This window comes from Ciona robusta, chromosome 4, assembly GCF_009617815.1.
Source record: "Ciona robusta chromosome 4, ASM961781v2".
In the NCBI taxonomy this organism is placed as follows: Eukaryota; Metazoa; Chordata; class Ascidiacea; order Phlebobranchia; family Cionidae; genus Ciona; species Ciona robusta.
The window spans coordinates 1,869,947-1,886,587 of record NC_143238.1 but is presented as its reverse complement, the minus strand read 5'-3'; the positions used below and the strand labels follow the sequence as shown (position 1 = coordinate 1,886,587).

At 34.2% G+C, this 16,641-nt stretch overlaps 6 protein-coding genes across 9 annotated transcripts; 5 read left to right on the top strand and 1 right to left on the bottom strand.

The window, feature by feature from the left end:
- Positions 1-173: 173 nt before the first annotated feature.
- On the top strand, positions 174-2,937 carry LOC149736472 (zinc finger HIT domain-containing protein 1-like). Of its 3 annotated transcripts, none has more exons than XM_089876769.1 (2): positions 174-307; positions 852-2,937. In XM_089876769.1, exon 2 carries the CDS (start codon positions 852-854, stop codon positions 1,377-1,379), a length of 528 nt encoding a protein of 175 aa, XP_089732895.1. In that variant the 5' UTR covers positions 174-307; the 3' UTR covers positions 1,380-2,937. The 3 variants fall into 3 exon arrangements, with proteins under 3 accessions (XP_089732895.1, XP_089732894.1, XP_089732893.1); XM_089876768.1 differs by having other exon boundaries at positions 187-395; XM_089876767.1 differs by having other exon boundaries at positions 187-519.
- On the top strand, positions 1,382-2,937 carry LOC149736471 (uncharacterized). Its single transcript, XM_089876733.1, has one exon. The coding sequence runs from the start codon at positions 1,382-1,384 to the stop codon at positions 2,726-2,728; it is 1,347 nt and encodes a 448-aa protein (XP_089732859.1). The 3' UTR covers positions 2,729-2,937.
- On the top strand, positions 2,925-4,455 carry LOC149736470 (NFU1 iron-sulfur cluster scaffold homolog, mitochondrial-like). Its single transcript, XM_089876749.1, has one exon. It carries the CDS (start codon positions 3,309-3,311, stop codon positions 4,161-4,163), a length of 855 nt encoding a protein of 284 aa, XP_089732875.1. The 5' UTR covers positions 2,925-3,308; the 3' UTR covers positions 4,164-4,455.
- On the top strand, positions 4,440-11,792 carry LOC149736469 (tetratricopeptide repeat protein 27-like). 2 transcript variants are annotated; one of them, XM_089876710.1, is made up of 19 exons: positions 4,440-4,571; positions 4,744-4,906; positions 5,098-5,203; positions 5,639-5,773; positions 6,026-6,165; positions 6,543-6,667; positions 6,957-7,078; positions 7,504-7,616; positions 7,801-7,867; positions 8,333-8,542; positions 8,881-9,081; positions 9,350-9,499; positions 9,707-9,805; positions 9,867-9,919; positions 10,132-10,260; positions 10,616-10,713; positions 11,006-11,254; positions 11,481-11,566; positions 11,638-11,792. In XM_089876710.1, the coding sequence occupies exons 1-19, from the start codon at positions 4,502-4,504 to the stop codon at positions 11,755-11,757; spliced, it is 2,436 nt and encodes an 811-aa protein (XP_089732836.1). In that variant the 5' UTR covers positions 4,440-4,501; the 3' UTR covers positions 11,758-11,792. The 2 variants fall into 2 exon arrangements, with proteins under 2 accessions (XP_089732836.1, XP_089732835.1); XM_089876709.1 differs by having other exon boundaries at positions 5,098-5,215.
- Positions 11,723-15,755, bottom strand: LOC149736468 (DDB1- and CUL4-associated factor 5-like). The gene is made up of 12 exons (XM_089876716.1): positions 15,439-15,755; positions 14,909-15,055; positions 14,432-14,591; positions 14,160-14,297; positions 13,970-14,099; positions 13,797-13,880; positions 13,546-13,677; positions 13,216-13,388; positions 12,816-12,944; positions 12,717-12,764; positions 12,547-12,654; positions 11,723-12,472 (listed from the first exon to the last, which is right to left on the bottom strand). Exons 1-12 carry the CDS (start codon positions 15,644-15,646, stop codon positions 11,785-11,787), a joined length of 2,145 nt encoding a protein of 714 aa, XP_089732842.1. The 5' UTR covers positions 15,647-15,755; the 3' UTR covers positions 11,723-11,784.
- Positions 15,756-16,039: 284 nt separating this feature from the next.
- LOC149736467 (small nuclear ribonucleoprotein G-like) lies at positions 16,040-16,532 on the top strand. Its single transcript, XM_089876772.1, has one exon. It carries the CDS (start codon positions 16,040-16,042, stop codon positions 16,268-16,270), a length of 231 nt encoding a protein of 76 aa, XP_089732898.1. The 3' UTR covers positions 16,271-16,532.
- Positions 16,533-16,641: the final 109 nt, after the last annotated feature.

The window sequence follows — 16,641 nt, the reverse complement described above, 5'->3', positions numbered from 1 at the left end:
CTGCAACAGAGGTAACTTAAGAGTCGTTTCCAAAATGAAAACAACGTGTTTATAACAATGTAAGCTACAGAATTTATATGATGCTAAAAATATGCTAACTTTTAGTTTAAAAAAATACTTTGTTTGGCATCTGTTAAGATATCTATACTTCACGTTTTACAATTTCATGCATGAAAGAGCAAGTTATTTCATCACAATGAGTAAAGCACGTTGTTGTCGCGCATTTTCGTACAGTTTAGGTAAACAGAAACATATCAAACCGCGTGTTAACGTTGAGTAGATGTATGATTCACCCGTGCAATTTTAGGTGTGTGTAACTAACTTCCTCAGCAGCCAGCACAAACTTTTCGTGATCCTATTACTCCCAAGCAAAGAACCGCAAATAATTTTAGAATGTATTGTTTTTATGCATAAACCATATAATACATTTTGTAATGTGTTGCCTAAACCTACTTATTCTTCACGTAACACGGCTATTACCCGGAGGTTACGTGTTCAAGGCTTGCTGCTGTTACTAATGTGAGCAAATGTGTCCTTGACTAGACAATTGCTTCAAACCAGTGGTCACTAATCACTATAATGGGTTGCGTTTTTTAAATTGTCAATATTAGCCATACAAAAATATTAACCTGCACAAAGTTACATATATGTGGTAACTTGTAAGCAGTTGCGAGGTGTATGAAACTGAATAATCGTATTTTAACGATCATTGTTTCCCGCCACAAGAGGATAAAGCAATTTTTATTTATCATTTACCTACACGCCTTTTCCTGTAGCCATAAGCTAATCCTCTTTGTTTCAGTTTTTTACAGTATAGAAATACTTTTACAATTTCTATATATATTTCATAGATGGCTCCGGCCTTAGAAGCAACATCTGCACCTCGTAGAGAATCATCTCGTTTGCAGGACGTTAATTCAAGAAGGGTGCTTGACATTGCTACAAGGAAGAGAAGATTGAATCGTCAGCTAGAAGCGCTTGAAAAAGATAACTTTCAGGAAGATCCATTGGAGAACTTGCAAGAGATTAAAAAGAAGAGGCCAAAGTTTGGTATCCCATCCGATCAGGACGAAATAGAAGGAGAGGGCACACCTCAGCCATCAAAGAAGAAGAAAAGGTTAAGAGGGGACCATTTTAAGCAGAGGTTCAGAAAAACATTTGCTGCTGTTATTGAAGAAGAAAGACAAGCTACAGAGAAAAGTGACAAGCCAAACTATTTTACTATAGGCGTTCCACCATCTAAGTTTCCACCTCGTAGTTTCTGTGCTGTTTGTGGCTTTTTTTCTAGTTATACCTGTATTTCCTGTGGTTCGAGATACTGTAGTGTAAAGTGCTTAGGCACACACCAGGATACAAGGTGCTTGAAGTGGACTGTATAATCATGGAGAAAAGAATAAAGAAACTAGAGGAAGAAGTATCAAAGCTGAAATCGGAGAACTTATCACTACAACAAACATACAAACAGCTGGTTGAAGAGAGTAAAGTGGAAAGTTATGACGCCAGGAGAAGTCTAATGCTGAAGTCACAGATTATCCAACTGGAAAGGCAGTGTATGCTGTTAAGTGATGCTTTGTCATCGCGCACTGATGTCCTGGTGGAAACAGAAAATGCACTGATTGCTCTCATCAGCAACTTTCAGGAGCTTTTGGCAAGCGAAGAGACAGGACCTACTGTAAAAATTTCTCGAAAGCAACTGATCTCTGATATTCATCACATGCAAAGATTGAAGGGTAGCATGTTCAAGCAGCAAGTATTATGTTCCTCTGATCAACTGAAGATACCTCAACTAACTGGATGCAAATTTTCCAACCAACCTGACTTGACCTGTATTGATGTTTGTAAAGCTGAGTCAAAACACCTTAATCTGGTTCATGTGTCAAAACTAGAGGATGATCTTGCAAAGTTGTATAAACAACTGCATGAATTTGAAACTGTGCTAGAGTTAATGCTTCCCTCTTCTAAAACTAAATTATCCGAAAGTAAAAGATCACCAAGCGCACATATGTTTTCTAAGTCTTTTGAAAAATTGAAAACAAGGAGTGAGGAATGCAAACTTTCAATTGAGAATTCTTGTCAGGACTTGTTGTCTGTTTCCCTTCTTTACCCGTCTGCTCCATGGTCAGTTATACAGCGGCCTGAAAAGTTTGGGGTATTTGAACCCAGTGCTGTACTTAACGGTATAGCTCCAGCAATCCGTCGTCGTGCTGATGTCAAATCTACTGTCACGGCAATGTGTAAAGCCCATAGTTATTTAGTGCATATGCACAAGCTCGAAATGGCTGCAGTTAAAACTGCTGTTATCACTACCAAGGAAATGAACTCGATTTACTCAGATTATGCTGAATCCTTATTTGAAAATATCCTGGAAGCTTATACACGTTGTGAGAAGAAACTTACAAGCACTGTTTGTGAACCTATGGAGTCAATTTTAACAGCATGGGTCAAATTAAAGAATTCCCAGTCTGACAACGCTTTAAGGCTGTTTTTGTCCACAGTGAAAGAGCATGAAAATGCGTTGCGAGATTTCAGTCAAATAGATTCAGAAGATCAGTCACTCCGTGTTTCACTTGATAAATTGAAAACTGTATTCTTGCTGGAGCTACAAGCAGTGCAACAGAGGGGCGCAGATGATGCAGAGAAAGCAAGGAATGATATTACAACCAATAGAGAGGAAAATGAGAATGTTGTGTTGAAAATATTAAAAGAAATGAAAATTGCACAGAAATAATCTAAAAACAACATTATATAGGCTATAAAAATTGTTGTTTTTTATTTTTTCTTTTGTTGATTATTTTGCTAAAATTTGTTGTGTAGATGTAGATGATAAATGAAGTTGTACAACATACTCTCTTACTTTTCGCTGAAATATCTTTCCTCAGTTAATTTTGTATGTAAAATTTTGTTGAAATTTAGAAATGATCTCTATCTTTTTTGTAGGTTTTGAATCCTTCTGCTTAATTCACATGGCTAGACATGTTAAGTGGATAGCACGCACTGTAATTGCTAAAGTTGATCAGGAAAACAAAATATCTGCGTGGGAAGAAGCATACGAACAACTAAATCGGCAACTACGCAAGGAGAATATTCTGCAAACAACAAAGAGAAACCGATATTACGAGAAGCCGTGGATGAGAAGAAGAAGACTTGCTTACGAAGAGTGCAAAAAAATCTACAATAATGAAATGGAGCAGAAAGTCAGTTTCTTGCTAAGGAAAAACAGAAGAGAGCCTTGGCGTATTTGAAACTTGACTAAAAACTGTTTTGTTAATTTGTTTGATTTTTGTGTGTAATTATTTAAAGACATTGCTATGGCTAGTTTAATTCTTAAATCCACTTTGAGATACAACACAATTGGTTCCTGCTTGCGAATGGGCAAAAATTCTGCCGCAATAAACTTGCAGCCCTATTGTTTTACTTGCTATCAAGAAACTTCAAATAGGAAGCTATCATTATACCCGATTACACGAAACGAAAAAATCCTGCAAAAGTTTGCCCCCCTTTTTAAAATTACTTCACGAAGTATGTTCATCCAAACATTTGAAACTCCAAATCCAAACTGCCTGAAGTTTGTACCAGGCGTACCAGTTCTTGGTACAGGCACGGCCGACTTCCCAGATTGGAAAAATTCCTATAAGTCCCCTCTTGCCAAGCGGCTCTTTGGAATTGAGGGTGTCAAGGCAGTGTTTCTTGGTCCGGACTTTCTCACAGTCACTCGGCAGGATGAGGAAGTTCAATGGAAGGTTTTGAAACCAGAGATCTACTCCCTAGTCATGGACTTTTTCACTGCAGGCAACATCCCTGTTCTCACTGATAAAGGACCTTCCGCAGATACAGTGGTGGATGAAGATGATGATGAGATTGTTGCCATGGTTAAGGAGCTCCTGGACACAAGGATCCGACCCACAGTTATGGAGGATGGAGGAGACATTATCTTCAAGGGATTTGATCCAGAAACAGGCTCTGTGAAACTCAAGTTGCAAGGCTCTTGTAGTAATTGCCCAAGCTCAAGTGTCACATTAAAAAGTGGGATTGAAAACATGCTTAAGTTCTACATCCCAGAGGTGATGGAGGTGGAAGAAGTAAAGGATGAAAGTGATGAAGTTTCTGAGCGGGAGTTTCAAAAACTAGAAGATCAGATTCGAAGAAAGGAAAAACCTGTATAATCTAAACTGAACTTTGAATACGACTAATGCAAATATTGCAAACATGATTTTTGTGCCTACTTACTCCACAACTCACTGTGGGTTCATCTTGTGACTGAACTTGACTAATTTGTAATATTTATAAAATATATTCAATAACTTAAATTGCAAACCACAGTAGGCCTAATTTAATATTCTTTAACTTGCATATACCATAAGGAATAAACAGATGATTTCCATTGTATTCTAGACAATTTGGTAAATGTGTTATCATATAAATAATATTAAACCTTGAGTGTGTTTTTGCTTGTAGGTCAATAAGTTTCTATATAATAGTTTTTTATATGAAGTGGTAATTAATGGAGAAGAAGGAATTATTGAATTTCGAACTCTGTTCGTTAAGTTCAGTAAAGGAAGTTTCTCTTCAAGGTAAGTCTTGCAGGCTTAGAATTGCTTAGTTTCTATTTTATGTGGGTTAAGTCTCGCAGCGTGGCTCGTCATTGGTCCTGGGAATTAGGCCAGGATTGGCCAATTACCCCAGTTTAAGTTTGGTTATATAGTATTTTTAAGTTTGATTATAGAGTATTTTTTTGGTATTTAGGTGTTCCTGAATCATTGCACGAAATTTGTCAATTTCTGTTAAAGCAAGAGTATGACAAATGTTTACAACTTTGCATGAAAAAATTTAACGGAAATGTAACTTCACTTGCTCAACTTAGGGATATCATGCAAGAATATTCGAGTAATTTCTCTGATAATGAACGGTAAGTTCTTAAAACAAAACAATACTGTTTGTAGTTTAATTTTAAGAATTACCCAAAATATAATAGTTAATCATAAATAGCAATCGTTAACATTGTGTTTATATTTACCATCGTACTGATTACAGCCTATAAAATGTTTTACTAATAATATTTGTTGCGTTGCACTACTCAAAATAGTTGTGATCTTTTAGGCACATAGTATTGTACTGCTATGGCGTTTCCTGCCTTCAATTATTTGTTCAAATCAACTGGACAGGTCCACAAGTCCAGCAGCAACATCCATGGAAATCTGAGATGGTACAAAACAAGGTTAAAATAATGACTTTATTTGTCTCTTCGATTACGGTAGCAAAGATTAAAAATGTTTTAAACGCAAAGACAGGATATAGAGACAAAACAACAGTTACTAAAACACGCTTACAGTTAAAAACATATTTATATTTAAATGAAAGAAAATAAGCATAGTCCCTACATTTAGTAGGCAAACGAGCCATTTATGTTTAAATATCATTAAGTTAATTCTTTAATACAAACAAAAGTGTGCCTAAAAACTTAACCCACTTTGATGTCGAACATATTATTTTTCAAGCAGAATTCTATCTTTTATGATAATCTGTTAATTTTTTAAATGTGTCATTTATAAAGCTAAACTGGCCAGTGTTTATTTTCCCTGCAATAGTTTGTTTTACAGATTTAACTTTTTAAGTTATAGATATATATGTATTGTTTTAGACTAAAAAAATAATGTCTGATGTTCACGAACAACTAAAAAGTGATGAACAGAAGATATACCACCTGACCAGTGCTTCTCACTATTTGTATTTAGCAAAGGAATGTTTTAATTTGTTGCTGGAAACTGAGCTTAAGGTACGAAATATATGGTATATATATATTTTTTTCTATGTTTTGTTTAATTTAACTTGTTTGCCAATTTATATGATATGCTGGTTTAATAAATGTTAACCAGGTAGGCCTACATAATAATGCTTATAATTTGCTATTTAGTAATGTGCTGCAGTTTAAACTGTAGACTGCATATCATGACTCTGTACTCACCCAAAATAGTATCCTATATAGCATTGTGGAAATAAAGTTAAAATTGTTTCATTGTATTGTTAGACTGTGCATTGGTGGTTACTAAGATGTCATATCACTCACCAACAAATTCTTAATGAGAGTACAGACAGTTTGCTGAATGAATGCGATGATTCTTTACAACGAGCTTTGCAGGCTGAATATCTTGACTTAAATGAGAACAAGTACGTTTAATTATATTACAGTATTATATTTCGTTCAATGTCAGTACACTTATCAATATATACATATATAAATTTAGATTGCTTATTTGTCACACCCTTTTCTGCTTTTTCCTTGCTTGTTACTGTTGCGCTTCATGCCCTAATGAAGTCCCGCCGCATCCGTATGGCAGATGAAATGTTGGTTTTTATACCAGATGAGACAGTAATATTTATACTATGCTTGGTAGCAGAAGTAACAAAATATACATTTAGAAGTTTATCATGTTTAAATTTGAAATAGCAATGTCGGACAAAAGACCCTTTTTATGCTCAAAAATATTTGTAAATTGTTATAATTCAATGCCCCATTCTCATGGTTTATTTTACTAATTATTTAGATCTTTCCTACTTCAATTACATCTTGAAGCTGGACTAGTGATGCTGCGATTCTATCAATATAAAGTTGCAAATGATCATTTTGAAGCAGCCAAGAAACTGGCTGCTATTTCATTCAACTTTACAGGTAGGTGGCCACATGAGTATAACAATTCAGACGCTTAAAATCACATTAAACAGTAGGCGTGACTTGATTAGAAACACAATTGATGACTAAATAAATAATTCATTTGCTTAGATTTTGCAGTTCTAATACTAATCACGATTTTACTACTTTAATTTCAATTTTAAGATGTGATTTTTCGAATTTTTGTGTTTGGATCCTGCCGCTCTTAAAGTGAAAACACAAACAATCCCTAATATGTTTTATCTTCAGTTATCACATTCACATTATAATTAACCCTAACCCTAACTAGGTGCCTTGGGAGTAAGGACTAAGTTTCAACAGACCCCAGTTTCACAGTTGCAGTTCATCACACATAAAGAAGATAGCTGTGATCTTCAAACCACAGTAACTCAAACAAACTCTCTACCTGTTGTAAGTTCTTTAACTCAACTGTACTGTGTGTATTATATTCATTCTAACTAATACACCATAGCTACTGGAATGAATCAGTCAGGAGAATATTTTAAATATGAATGTAGATATTTCGTATATATAAATTATTATTTTTACTGTTTAAATATTTTGAGGTAATGGGCATTATATTCTGAGGTTAGATCTTACAGGCACACTATAGACATCAGATTTAGGCCACATTACCCCATCAAATATATTTTCTTTGTTATACGAATTGACTAAAAGTACCAGAAACCCTAGTCTTTGAAACACAGACCTTGCGATTTTTTGTCGGTTAGGTCTTTGTCAAGGACCTGGGATTTAGGCCAGATTTGGCTCAATAAACTCAAATATATACTTCTTATTTTCAGGAGTTATATTTTGCCAATTTGCTTTTATTTCAGAATCTTTCACTAAATGATGATACAGTCCTTGATAAAGTAAAACTTGTCAACCCAGAAGAAATTCCTTCAGTTGACTTGGTTCCTGAACAATCTGCTATTGTATTAGCTGCATGGTAGGCAATTTAAATTCATAATTTCATTTTAATTTTCACAGGTGTTTCTGAAGTCAAATAGATGTACCCTAATATTTTTTTGTTTAAATATTTGATTTGATTTTCCTATGTTTGCAGTCTTTTAGATCTACACAATGACGTAACAATTTTTTTTACATTATTCTTATTATAACTTGTCCTACAGTTCAGCCATGCAACAGACCAGTCCTGCTCACAGACTAAGACAAGAGGAAACTGGAGCTATACTAGAGGTACCTACTTAAGTATTGATGTTTAAACTAAAGGGTTGTAAACTGATAGTTTGAAATGATGAAATTACGTATAAAGGTGGCTGTACACAGTATTCTGCATGCGAATTCGCTTGCGAAGTCATATACAAACCCATTACCGAGTTCCGCATGCACCAGCGAAAACAGACAAATCTTATAAATTAGAACCAAATAAGGTTTAGGTGTCTTGGTTTACTTACAATCAAAAAAAAAATCTTATATGGTAGGGTAGGGAAAGACGGGACACCTTAGCACATATTATTCAAATATCTAGGTCGTTTTTAAACGCAGTAGTCTATGTCTATGGGAATCCTGAGGATACAGTTTTATAATTTTTAAAATGTTCTTTACTTCTTTATTAACTACTAAATGGGTCGAAAAAATAGACTTAGAAGGTGTTCTGTCTTTCCCCACCCACTATATATATCTTCCTTTTTCTCTTTATAGTTCCTACTAAATTCAAGCAGCTGCTGGTGTGTACAGTCTGAGGCACTTCGCATTCGTTGTATGAATGAGTGTGACAGTGCGCGCCGTGTCGAGCGATCTATGACACAGATGGAGAACTTAGTGCAGTCAGTGAGAAAATCCGAAAATGTGGGCCATGGGAGAATGGACCTCTTCTACAGTGTGCAACCTCCACCAATATGGAAAATGGAGGTGGTGTTTCTGTTTGTGAATTTTTATATTAAATTTAATTTCAAATTCATCTAAGTTTGTGTTGTCTATTTGTTTATATATATATATATTTTTTTTTATTGATAGCAACAACTAGATAGTTATGTTAACTGTTCGGTGTTAGCATCAAAATTGTATGCCATATCTACAAGTTGAATTTAAAAGTGTGTCAATATTCAGAATTAGCTAAAATAGTCAGACATTTCAGCAATACCAATTTTTTGTTATTAGCATTAATGCCGTTTTTGTGAATTAATCGTTCAACAAGATGCAGGCACAACAATTTCATGACCTTAAAATATTTCTGGTTTTCATCGCAGAAAGATTTAGCTCAGCTCTTCATTTCTCTGGGAGCAGTTTCAAGTGCTCTTCAGATTTATGAAAGGCTTGAAATGTGGGAGGAGACGGTCCTCTGCTTGTTAAAGTCCGGAAGATCAGGAGACGCGATGAATTTGATCAACGATCGGTTGAAAGAGAAGGATGATTCAACTATGTGGTGTTTGCTAGGAGATATAATGCAAGTAAGTACATAGCCATGTCTGTTTTGTTTAAAACTTTTTTGTATAAATTTGTGCATATGTATTTATGTACCTTCTTAATCAATTAACATTACTATTATTGTATTTATCGTATAGTATACATGTTTTCAAAAAATATTTTTATGCCACCCCTGGCCATATCATGGAAAAAATGGAAGTCCCATTAAAAGAAGTCCCTTTTTTTATTAATGACATATCTAGTATACCAATTACATTTACATATAAGTTGTTAAATGAGATTTTTTCCCAGGAGCCAAAGCACTACCTTCGAGCATGGGAAGTTTCAAACTACAAAAATTCTCGAGCTATGCGCTCGCTTGGGGCGTATTATGCTTCGAAAAAAGAATTCGAGAAAGCTGTTGAATGCTTTGAAAAATCTCTCAGTATCCTTACACTGCAGGTAATTTACACTTTGTTTTTAAGGACAAGACGATTTAAAATGTGTTTCATGAAAAAATGTACTTAAATTAAAGTACAGTATATGAATACATCATGTTGCCGACATTGTATTAATATTGCCATTCGAAAAAAAGTTTAACATTGCAGGCAAAATTGTATTAACATTATAATTATGTTGTATAATTCATGTTTTCAAATTTTTTGTTAGGTTGGAACTTGGTTCACACTTGGGTGTACATTGCTTGCTTTGGAGAAATACGAAAAAGCTGCTACAGCATTCAGAAGATGTGTTGGGCTTGAATGGGATGTGAGTTCATATTATTTGTAAATCCTTTGTATTTGCTTAACCTTTTATGTTGTTTTTGTAGAATTTTGAAGCGTGGTCCAATCTGGCAGCCTCCTACATAAAGTGTGGTAAAAAGTAAGAATTTAAATTTTATTGCAACGCTTTATTTAACGTTTTGTAAATAGGCGTATTTTTAGTATTTTTATTGCGTATAATGTTATGTAAATAGGCATATTTGGGTAGCTTCATTGCATATATTTAATAGAAATGCAAAATGCACTATAGTAGTGACAGACTAAAAAAAGCTGGCAACATATAGTATATTCATGAGTGTTTCTTTTTTTCAGAGTCCCCGCATACAAAGCTTTATCTGAAGCAGTTAAATGTAATTTTAATCGATGGGAATTGTGGGAGAATTACATAGCAGTGTCAATTGATGTGGGAGACTTAAGTGCTGGAATAAGGGCCTATCACAGGTGTGGTTCATCTTCACATACACTTTGTAACATCTGCCAAGGCACTACTTATATCTGTGGAAAATTTACATTTTTTTACATTTCAAGGGGAATTATTATTATGATGTTTCATATTTTTAAATATTTGAGAAAAATCTGCTGTGTTAAATGTGAAACATGAATTAAAAGTTAAATTTTAAGTGCAATGAGCCAAACCCACTAGTATTTAAACTCAACCACTCCAATATTATTAAAAGCACTGGTTTCTTCTTGAATTAATTGTCAACAAACACTAACTCAAAGCTTTTTTCTTACCATAATCCCTCTATCCTTTGTATGCATTATATAAGCAGCTTTTATGTTTAATTAATTGTAGGTTAATGGATTTAAAAGCGAAATACTTAGATGTTCCAATTCTAAATATATTGGTGAAAGCTGTGATGGAAGATATTATTGATATAAATGGCAATCCAGGTATTGAGTTGTTTACAAGGTGTATATTAGTTATACCGCTGTATTTTTACCTTGGGAAAAGGAATAAAATTAAACATTGTCTGATAAAGATTATCTTTTTTATCTGGCCAGAATTTTTGTTGTTCGTTTGTATAAAACACTGTTTTTCTGGTCAGTTTCAATACAAAAAAAAACTTTTAACATCACTAAAGATGTTTTTTTTTAAATTAAGTAATATCTTCATTTTTATATATTTGTTTATTAGGGCATTGCTGCATTACTGTAAGCTTGCTAAATAGTCAAGTATTTTAAGGTTCTTCACTAAAGTCAAACGTTTATGAACTTTTTGGACGAATTGTGTCAAAGTCAACAACGGAGTTTGAGGTTTGGCAACTGTATGGTAAATTGTATGGGGATGGGGTATCATCTGATACCGAAGAAAACACAAAAGCGATCCAACATCTACACAAAGCATTGTCAGTTGGAACGCAGAAGCAAGCTTGGGACAAGGATGAGGAATTTGTATTAAAACTAATTCAAGTTGCCCATAGAATTTCAATTGGTAAGTAGGATATGTCAAAAAGCAAGAATCTGTCTAAGGGTTTCTAAACCATGAAGTGCTAATGCAGTACAGGCAGTTTTGTAGAGCTGAGCATTTCTATTTTACTAAAATATTTTGGAGAAATTTTGCAAAAAAGAACATACTTATGTGTTTGGAAAAGTAGTTATCTTTTATGTTTGTAACAGCGTTCGTCTTGTTATTGCTTTTAATACTTTGTTTCTTACAGCGTGTTCACATTGTTCTGAGAATATATCCAAACAAACACTTGCTTCTATTCGTTTAACTTTGAAAGGTTTTTCCTCTAAATTAAAGGTGAGTAAACTATTTTCTTCTATTCCTAGCAATTTGTGACGCCCCAATAATAATATTAATTAATATTACAGCAAAGGGAAAAAGCAATACTGGATTCAACAGTGCAGGAAACATTTCAGAAACACATTTCCGAAGTAGAAACTTATTTGGACTCTGTTTCATCACAATTAAATTTATTAAACGCTGCCTGACATGATTTTAACAATAAATAGAAACCGTCATGAAACACTCTGATCATTATAATTGTTGTCTTTGTCATTTTCACTGTCTTCTAATGCTTGTGCCATTGCCTCGGCTACAGAGGCAATTCTGTTGTTTGTTGCTTCAATAGAACGATTAAGTTTTTCAGCTGAGCGCTGATATGCTGAATTGGAATTACTAGGTTGCTCTTTATGAGCAGTACAATTGCTTAACCTGTCAAGTGCAGTATTTTCATGTGGAATTTCCTGATAAGAGTTCTTGCTTTTAGAAGAGGTTTCTGATGTTTCAGAATCAGGGTTCCATTTTTTTACTTTATGTTTCCTTTGAGCGTTTATTTGACGCAAATTAGACTTGCTGTCAAAGTCACTACCAGCTGAATCTTCATCTGATGATAGTGTTCTTTGTTTCCATTTCCAGCTACTTGCGTTCCTTTTTTTGCAATGATTTGAAACTTTTTGAAATTTGACACAGTGCTCTTGCTTATCAGGTGTACCCTGGATGTTAGAGGAGACTCCCATTTCTGTTAAGTTTTCTGTAGTTGTCGCTTTCAAAGCTTGTTCATTAGAGGGACCAGCTTCACAATTGCTTTCCACTTTAGATCTTTCTTCTTCGTATGACTTTAGGAACTGCTGCAGTTCTACAAGTGGTATTTCAACATCAGCCATCCGTTTGCATATTCCAAGCAACTTCTTCAGGTGAGGTATACTGAAAAGACAATCTATTTAGTTAAAAACATTAGTGACAACTTGAGCTAGTGTTTGCAAGATCAGACAACACACTTTTTCCAAGTTGATATTGGTGTTTCTGTTTTCGCTTGAATAAATAAGCGGCAGATTTTTGCTTGAACACCCAAATAATCGATCTCCCCTTCATTGTCACTGAGAATGCTGCAACATTTAATATATTAGTAGAAAGTAGATAATAGACCATATACCAAACATTGCCTTACATAGGACTGTCTAGCTCCTGAACAATTTCTTGCATGGCATCATCAATGCTGAAATGAAACAATGTGAGGGATTCATTAAAAATTCAACATCACTTTCACCTATCGTCGGAAGATTCGCTTGCTAAATCTAAATCCATGTCATGCTGTAGCAAACTATCAAAGAAAGCCATCATTCGTGGATCTTCCACTGTGTCTTCAAATGCATAGTCATGCGCCAATGGAGAACCACTGAAATTTTGTTAAACATAAATGATGAATGAATGTAACATATTTATTTATCCTTCCGTGGCATGGCAACCACAGTTGTTATTACATCGGTGTTCTGTTTCACATACCTCATAGACCTTACCAGTCAATATGTGAGTTTTAACATGTGACAGTTTAGACAACCAAATAATCCATCACTGGGTAGGAGCAATTTAAATTCCCGAAGCAGTTTAAAAATAATTTAAATTTTCTTATGTACGACAGAAGAAAAAATAACAAAGAAAAATTTTACGTTTGTAAGACCAGGCGAAGATACTCATTTCTGGTGTACAAAGATCTGACAACATCATCAGATGCTCTTCCTATACATCCGTTACTTTGTGGAGCACGAAATGATGTCCAGAGTTTGATTGATTTTTCTACACCAGATGAAACAAGAACTTGAGCATTTGGGTTGTACCTCACCTTAAAAGTTTAAAAAATACATGTGTTCAAATACACTGTAATTCTTCCTAAAAAATAATCAAATCTAGTTTAATCTTTAATGCCATACCGGTATGCTTTATTACATATTTATACTTTTTCCATGGTATGTGGGACTTTTAATACATTTTCTCATCACCTGATTAACTATGGACCTGTGACCTTTTAAAACCATGCTGGGCTCTTCTTCTACCAAGAACTTTTTCTGGTCAATTTCTTCTGGAATTTTCCACAGGTAAACTTGGAAGTCATCAGATCCTGACACAACGTACTGAAAGTATATATAAACATTCTGTTATCCAATTGTACAAAAGTACACATACCATTGGTTTTGAGACAATATGTTCCTTTATTAACTATTTTTGATTGTATCATGATTGAAGGGTTTACCTCATCATTTTCCCCAGCAAAACAGTTGCTTTTCATTGTGCAGGAATTCAAGTACCCTGTTGCTTTGAAGTCGCATACTGGCATCTAGATAGTAAATTTGTTGAATATAAAACATAACAAGCTAGTGTATCATGCAATTCTATTAAGACAAAAATAGATTTGTTATTGCATACCACGCTGTGAGTTCTGTATATTCTAACAGGACGCTTTCGTCTGAGCACAGACAGCAAGGACCCCGTCTTGTTGAAGTGAACACTCATGGTTCTCTCTTTGTAAAATGGGAAACCATATCGAAGTAACGCCCTATATAAATGACAGTAAAATCGAAATGTGTGTTTTTTCGTTAAATGCCACACATTATACGTTTTTGGTTTCCTGATGTCCCATAGCGCAGCACCTTCATTGGAATTTGCAGAAGCAAACAGCATTGGCTCAGTTGGATTAAACATCACTCCATGTAATGCAGAAGAATAATCTGCCATGCAATTTGTGTTTGACATTCTGTAAAAGATAAAACTTACTGTGAAGAGCTTAATATGCATAAATTTGTTTCAATGAGTAAAAATATCCATTTAAAATGTCTATACGAAATTTACACTTATTTTCAAACATTAAAACATGGAAGATTATTATACCTCATATCAGTCAATGAAACTTTTCCATCTTCAGAAGCTGTAAGAAACAAAGTGGGAAGTTCTGGGTGTGCCGAGATTGCAAATATTGATTTTTCTTTCATGTAAGCACAACTTTCTTGTCTTGTTTCGATGTCATGAACAATAACTTGCTCATCGTTACCTTGGTGTTTAAAGAAAATGAAAATAAAGTTATCCAAAATCTGCTTTGCTTTATGAAAAGCTGTTTTACTAAAATTACTATAGTTTTCTGTTATGGATACAGATAAAACAAAATAAATCCGAGTAGAAAAAAAGTGTTCGATTAAGTTTGAAAAACTATTAGAGCGTTTGTGTATGTATAATTGTTTTATGAACAGGTGTTTTATTTAGATTGCTGTAGTTTACTTCCATGGCTACAGATAAAATAAACTTGAGTAGAAAAAAGTGTTCGTTTAAGTTTAAAACATTAATAAGGTGTTTGTATAAACTTTTTTTCACCTGATGAAAGAAGGTATTGATTGTCAGCTGTAAAATCCAGACAAAATATATTGGATATATGAAGAGTTTCCATCGCAGTTGGTTTGTAGTTTGGGTTCATTAAAGTCTCCCCAACATTCCATAGCAACACTCTTTTATCATCCCCTCCTGTTATAATGCATTAAAACAAATATTTATTCAAGACTAAAACCAATGCATGTTTATGGTGCTAAACAACTTAGGTAACCACAAGTGGCTTACTTTGTGGGTTTAATTCTTCTGTTTATGATTAACATTAACAAGTATCTGGAAACATATGCGGATATGCCCACAACAGTAGAATTAACAAGCTAATAACCTCCGCTGATTAAAACAGATATGACCATTCCTGGGCTAGATTCTGTGACTTTGTATGCATGCACTTTATATTGTAAAGTTTACTACTTATAATTTGTTGTATAGTGTTATAGTTTTAAAGAATAAACGTATAAGAATGTTAATGTTATAAGAATGTAAAAGAAAACATAAATGATACAACTACATTTTCTAACCAGAAGCAAGATATTCCTTGTTTTTCTTGGAAAATTCTAACGCATTTACACAACCAAAATGTGCAATTAAATCCCGTTTGTAAAGGTTTTTGCAGCTCTGAAATCTTTTTTGCCTTAATGTGTGTGCCAAGTTATCTGATCCAGTGTTTTGCAGCAACTTGCAATATGCGTAAATGTTGTGTGATTTGTTTGTTCTCGCTGTTGTCATTATGATACTGTAATAGAATACGTAAAAGGTTAAATTTTCACGACACTAAGCAATCAATAAATCATGCTAAGCACAAAAGGTACCATTTGTTTTGTTACTGATTTAGGGGAAACCCCTATTTAAGTTATTTCTTTCATAACGAATATTCGGTTATGGCAAAGAGTCAGTATTAAATTAAAGCCATTGCAAACTTTTAACAGTCTATTTTTGATAGTGTGAATATTTTTCTTGTGGGATAGTTCTTATAAAAGCCAATCACTGTTTAAGAATTGTGCCGACCGCTCATCCATTTTAACGAATGGCGCGTCAAGTGAAATGTCGGTCAAAAATCGATTTGTGATCTGAGGTCGATCAGTGTTTGTGATCTACAACTTTGTATCCAGACTAATCGAAATGAGCAAGGCGCACCCTCCTGAGCTTAAGAAGTTTATGGACAAGAAGTTGGATTTAAAATTAAATGGCGGACGAAGCATTCAGGGAATTCTACGAGGATTTGATCCGTTCATGAACTTAGTTATTGACGATGGTATAGGCAAAAGAAAGGACGGTTCAGTAGAAAAGATCGGTATGGTTGTCGTGCGCGGAAACTCTGTATTAATGATGGAGGCTGTGGACCGGATATAGTCGAATAATCAAAGGCTTATCCGTGGTAAACAATCATTAAGAGTTCTGTTATTCAAACATAAGAATTCAATTAATATAGAAAGCGACCCTATTATTCATCGTAGTGTCAACATTTTGGAACTTCTTTGTTATGTTCAATATACATTTTCTAATTTGATTTCAATTCACTACTCCCAATTAAATCATACATGTTTTTGTTGAATGTGTCTCTGTTTTCTATGGTCACTTTATTATCATTGACAAATACAACTTTTATATTTGATCTACCTGTCTCGCTGTCTGTATGTTGTGTTTTGCCGTTGTGTCTTACATGTTAAGCTGGAAGTAACAAATTTAACTAAAAATTGAATAATGGCCAAAACTACAGATCT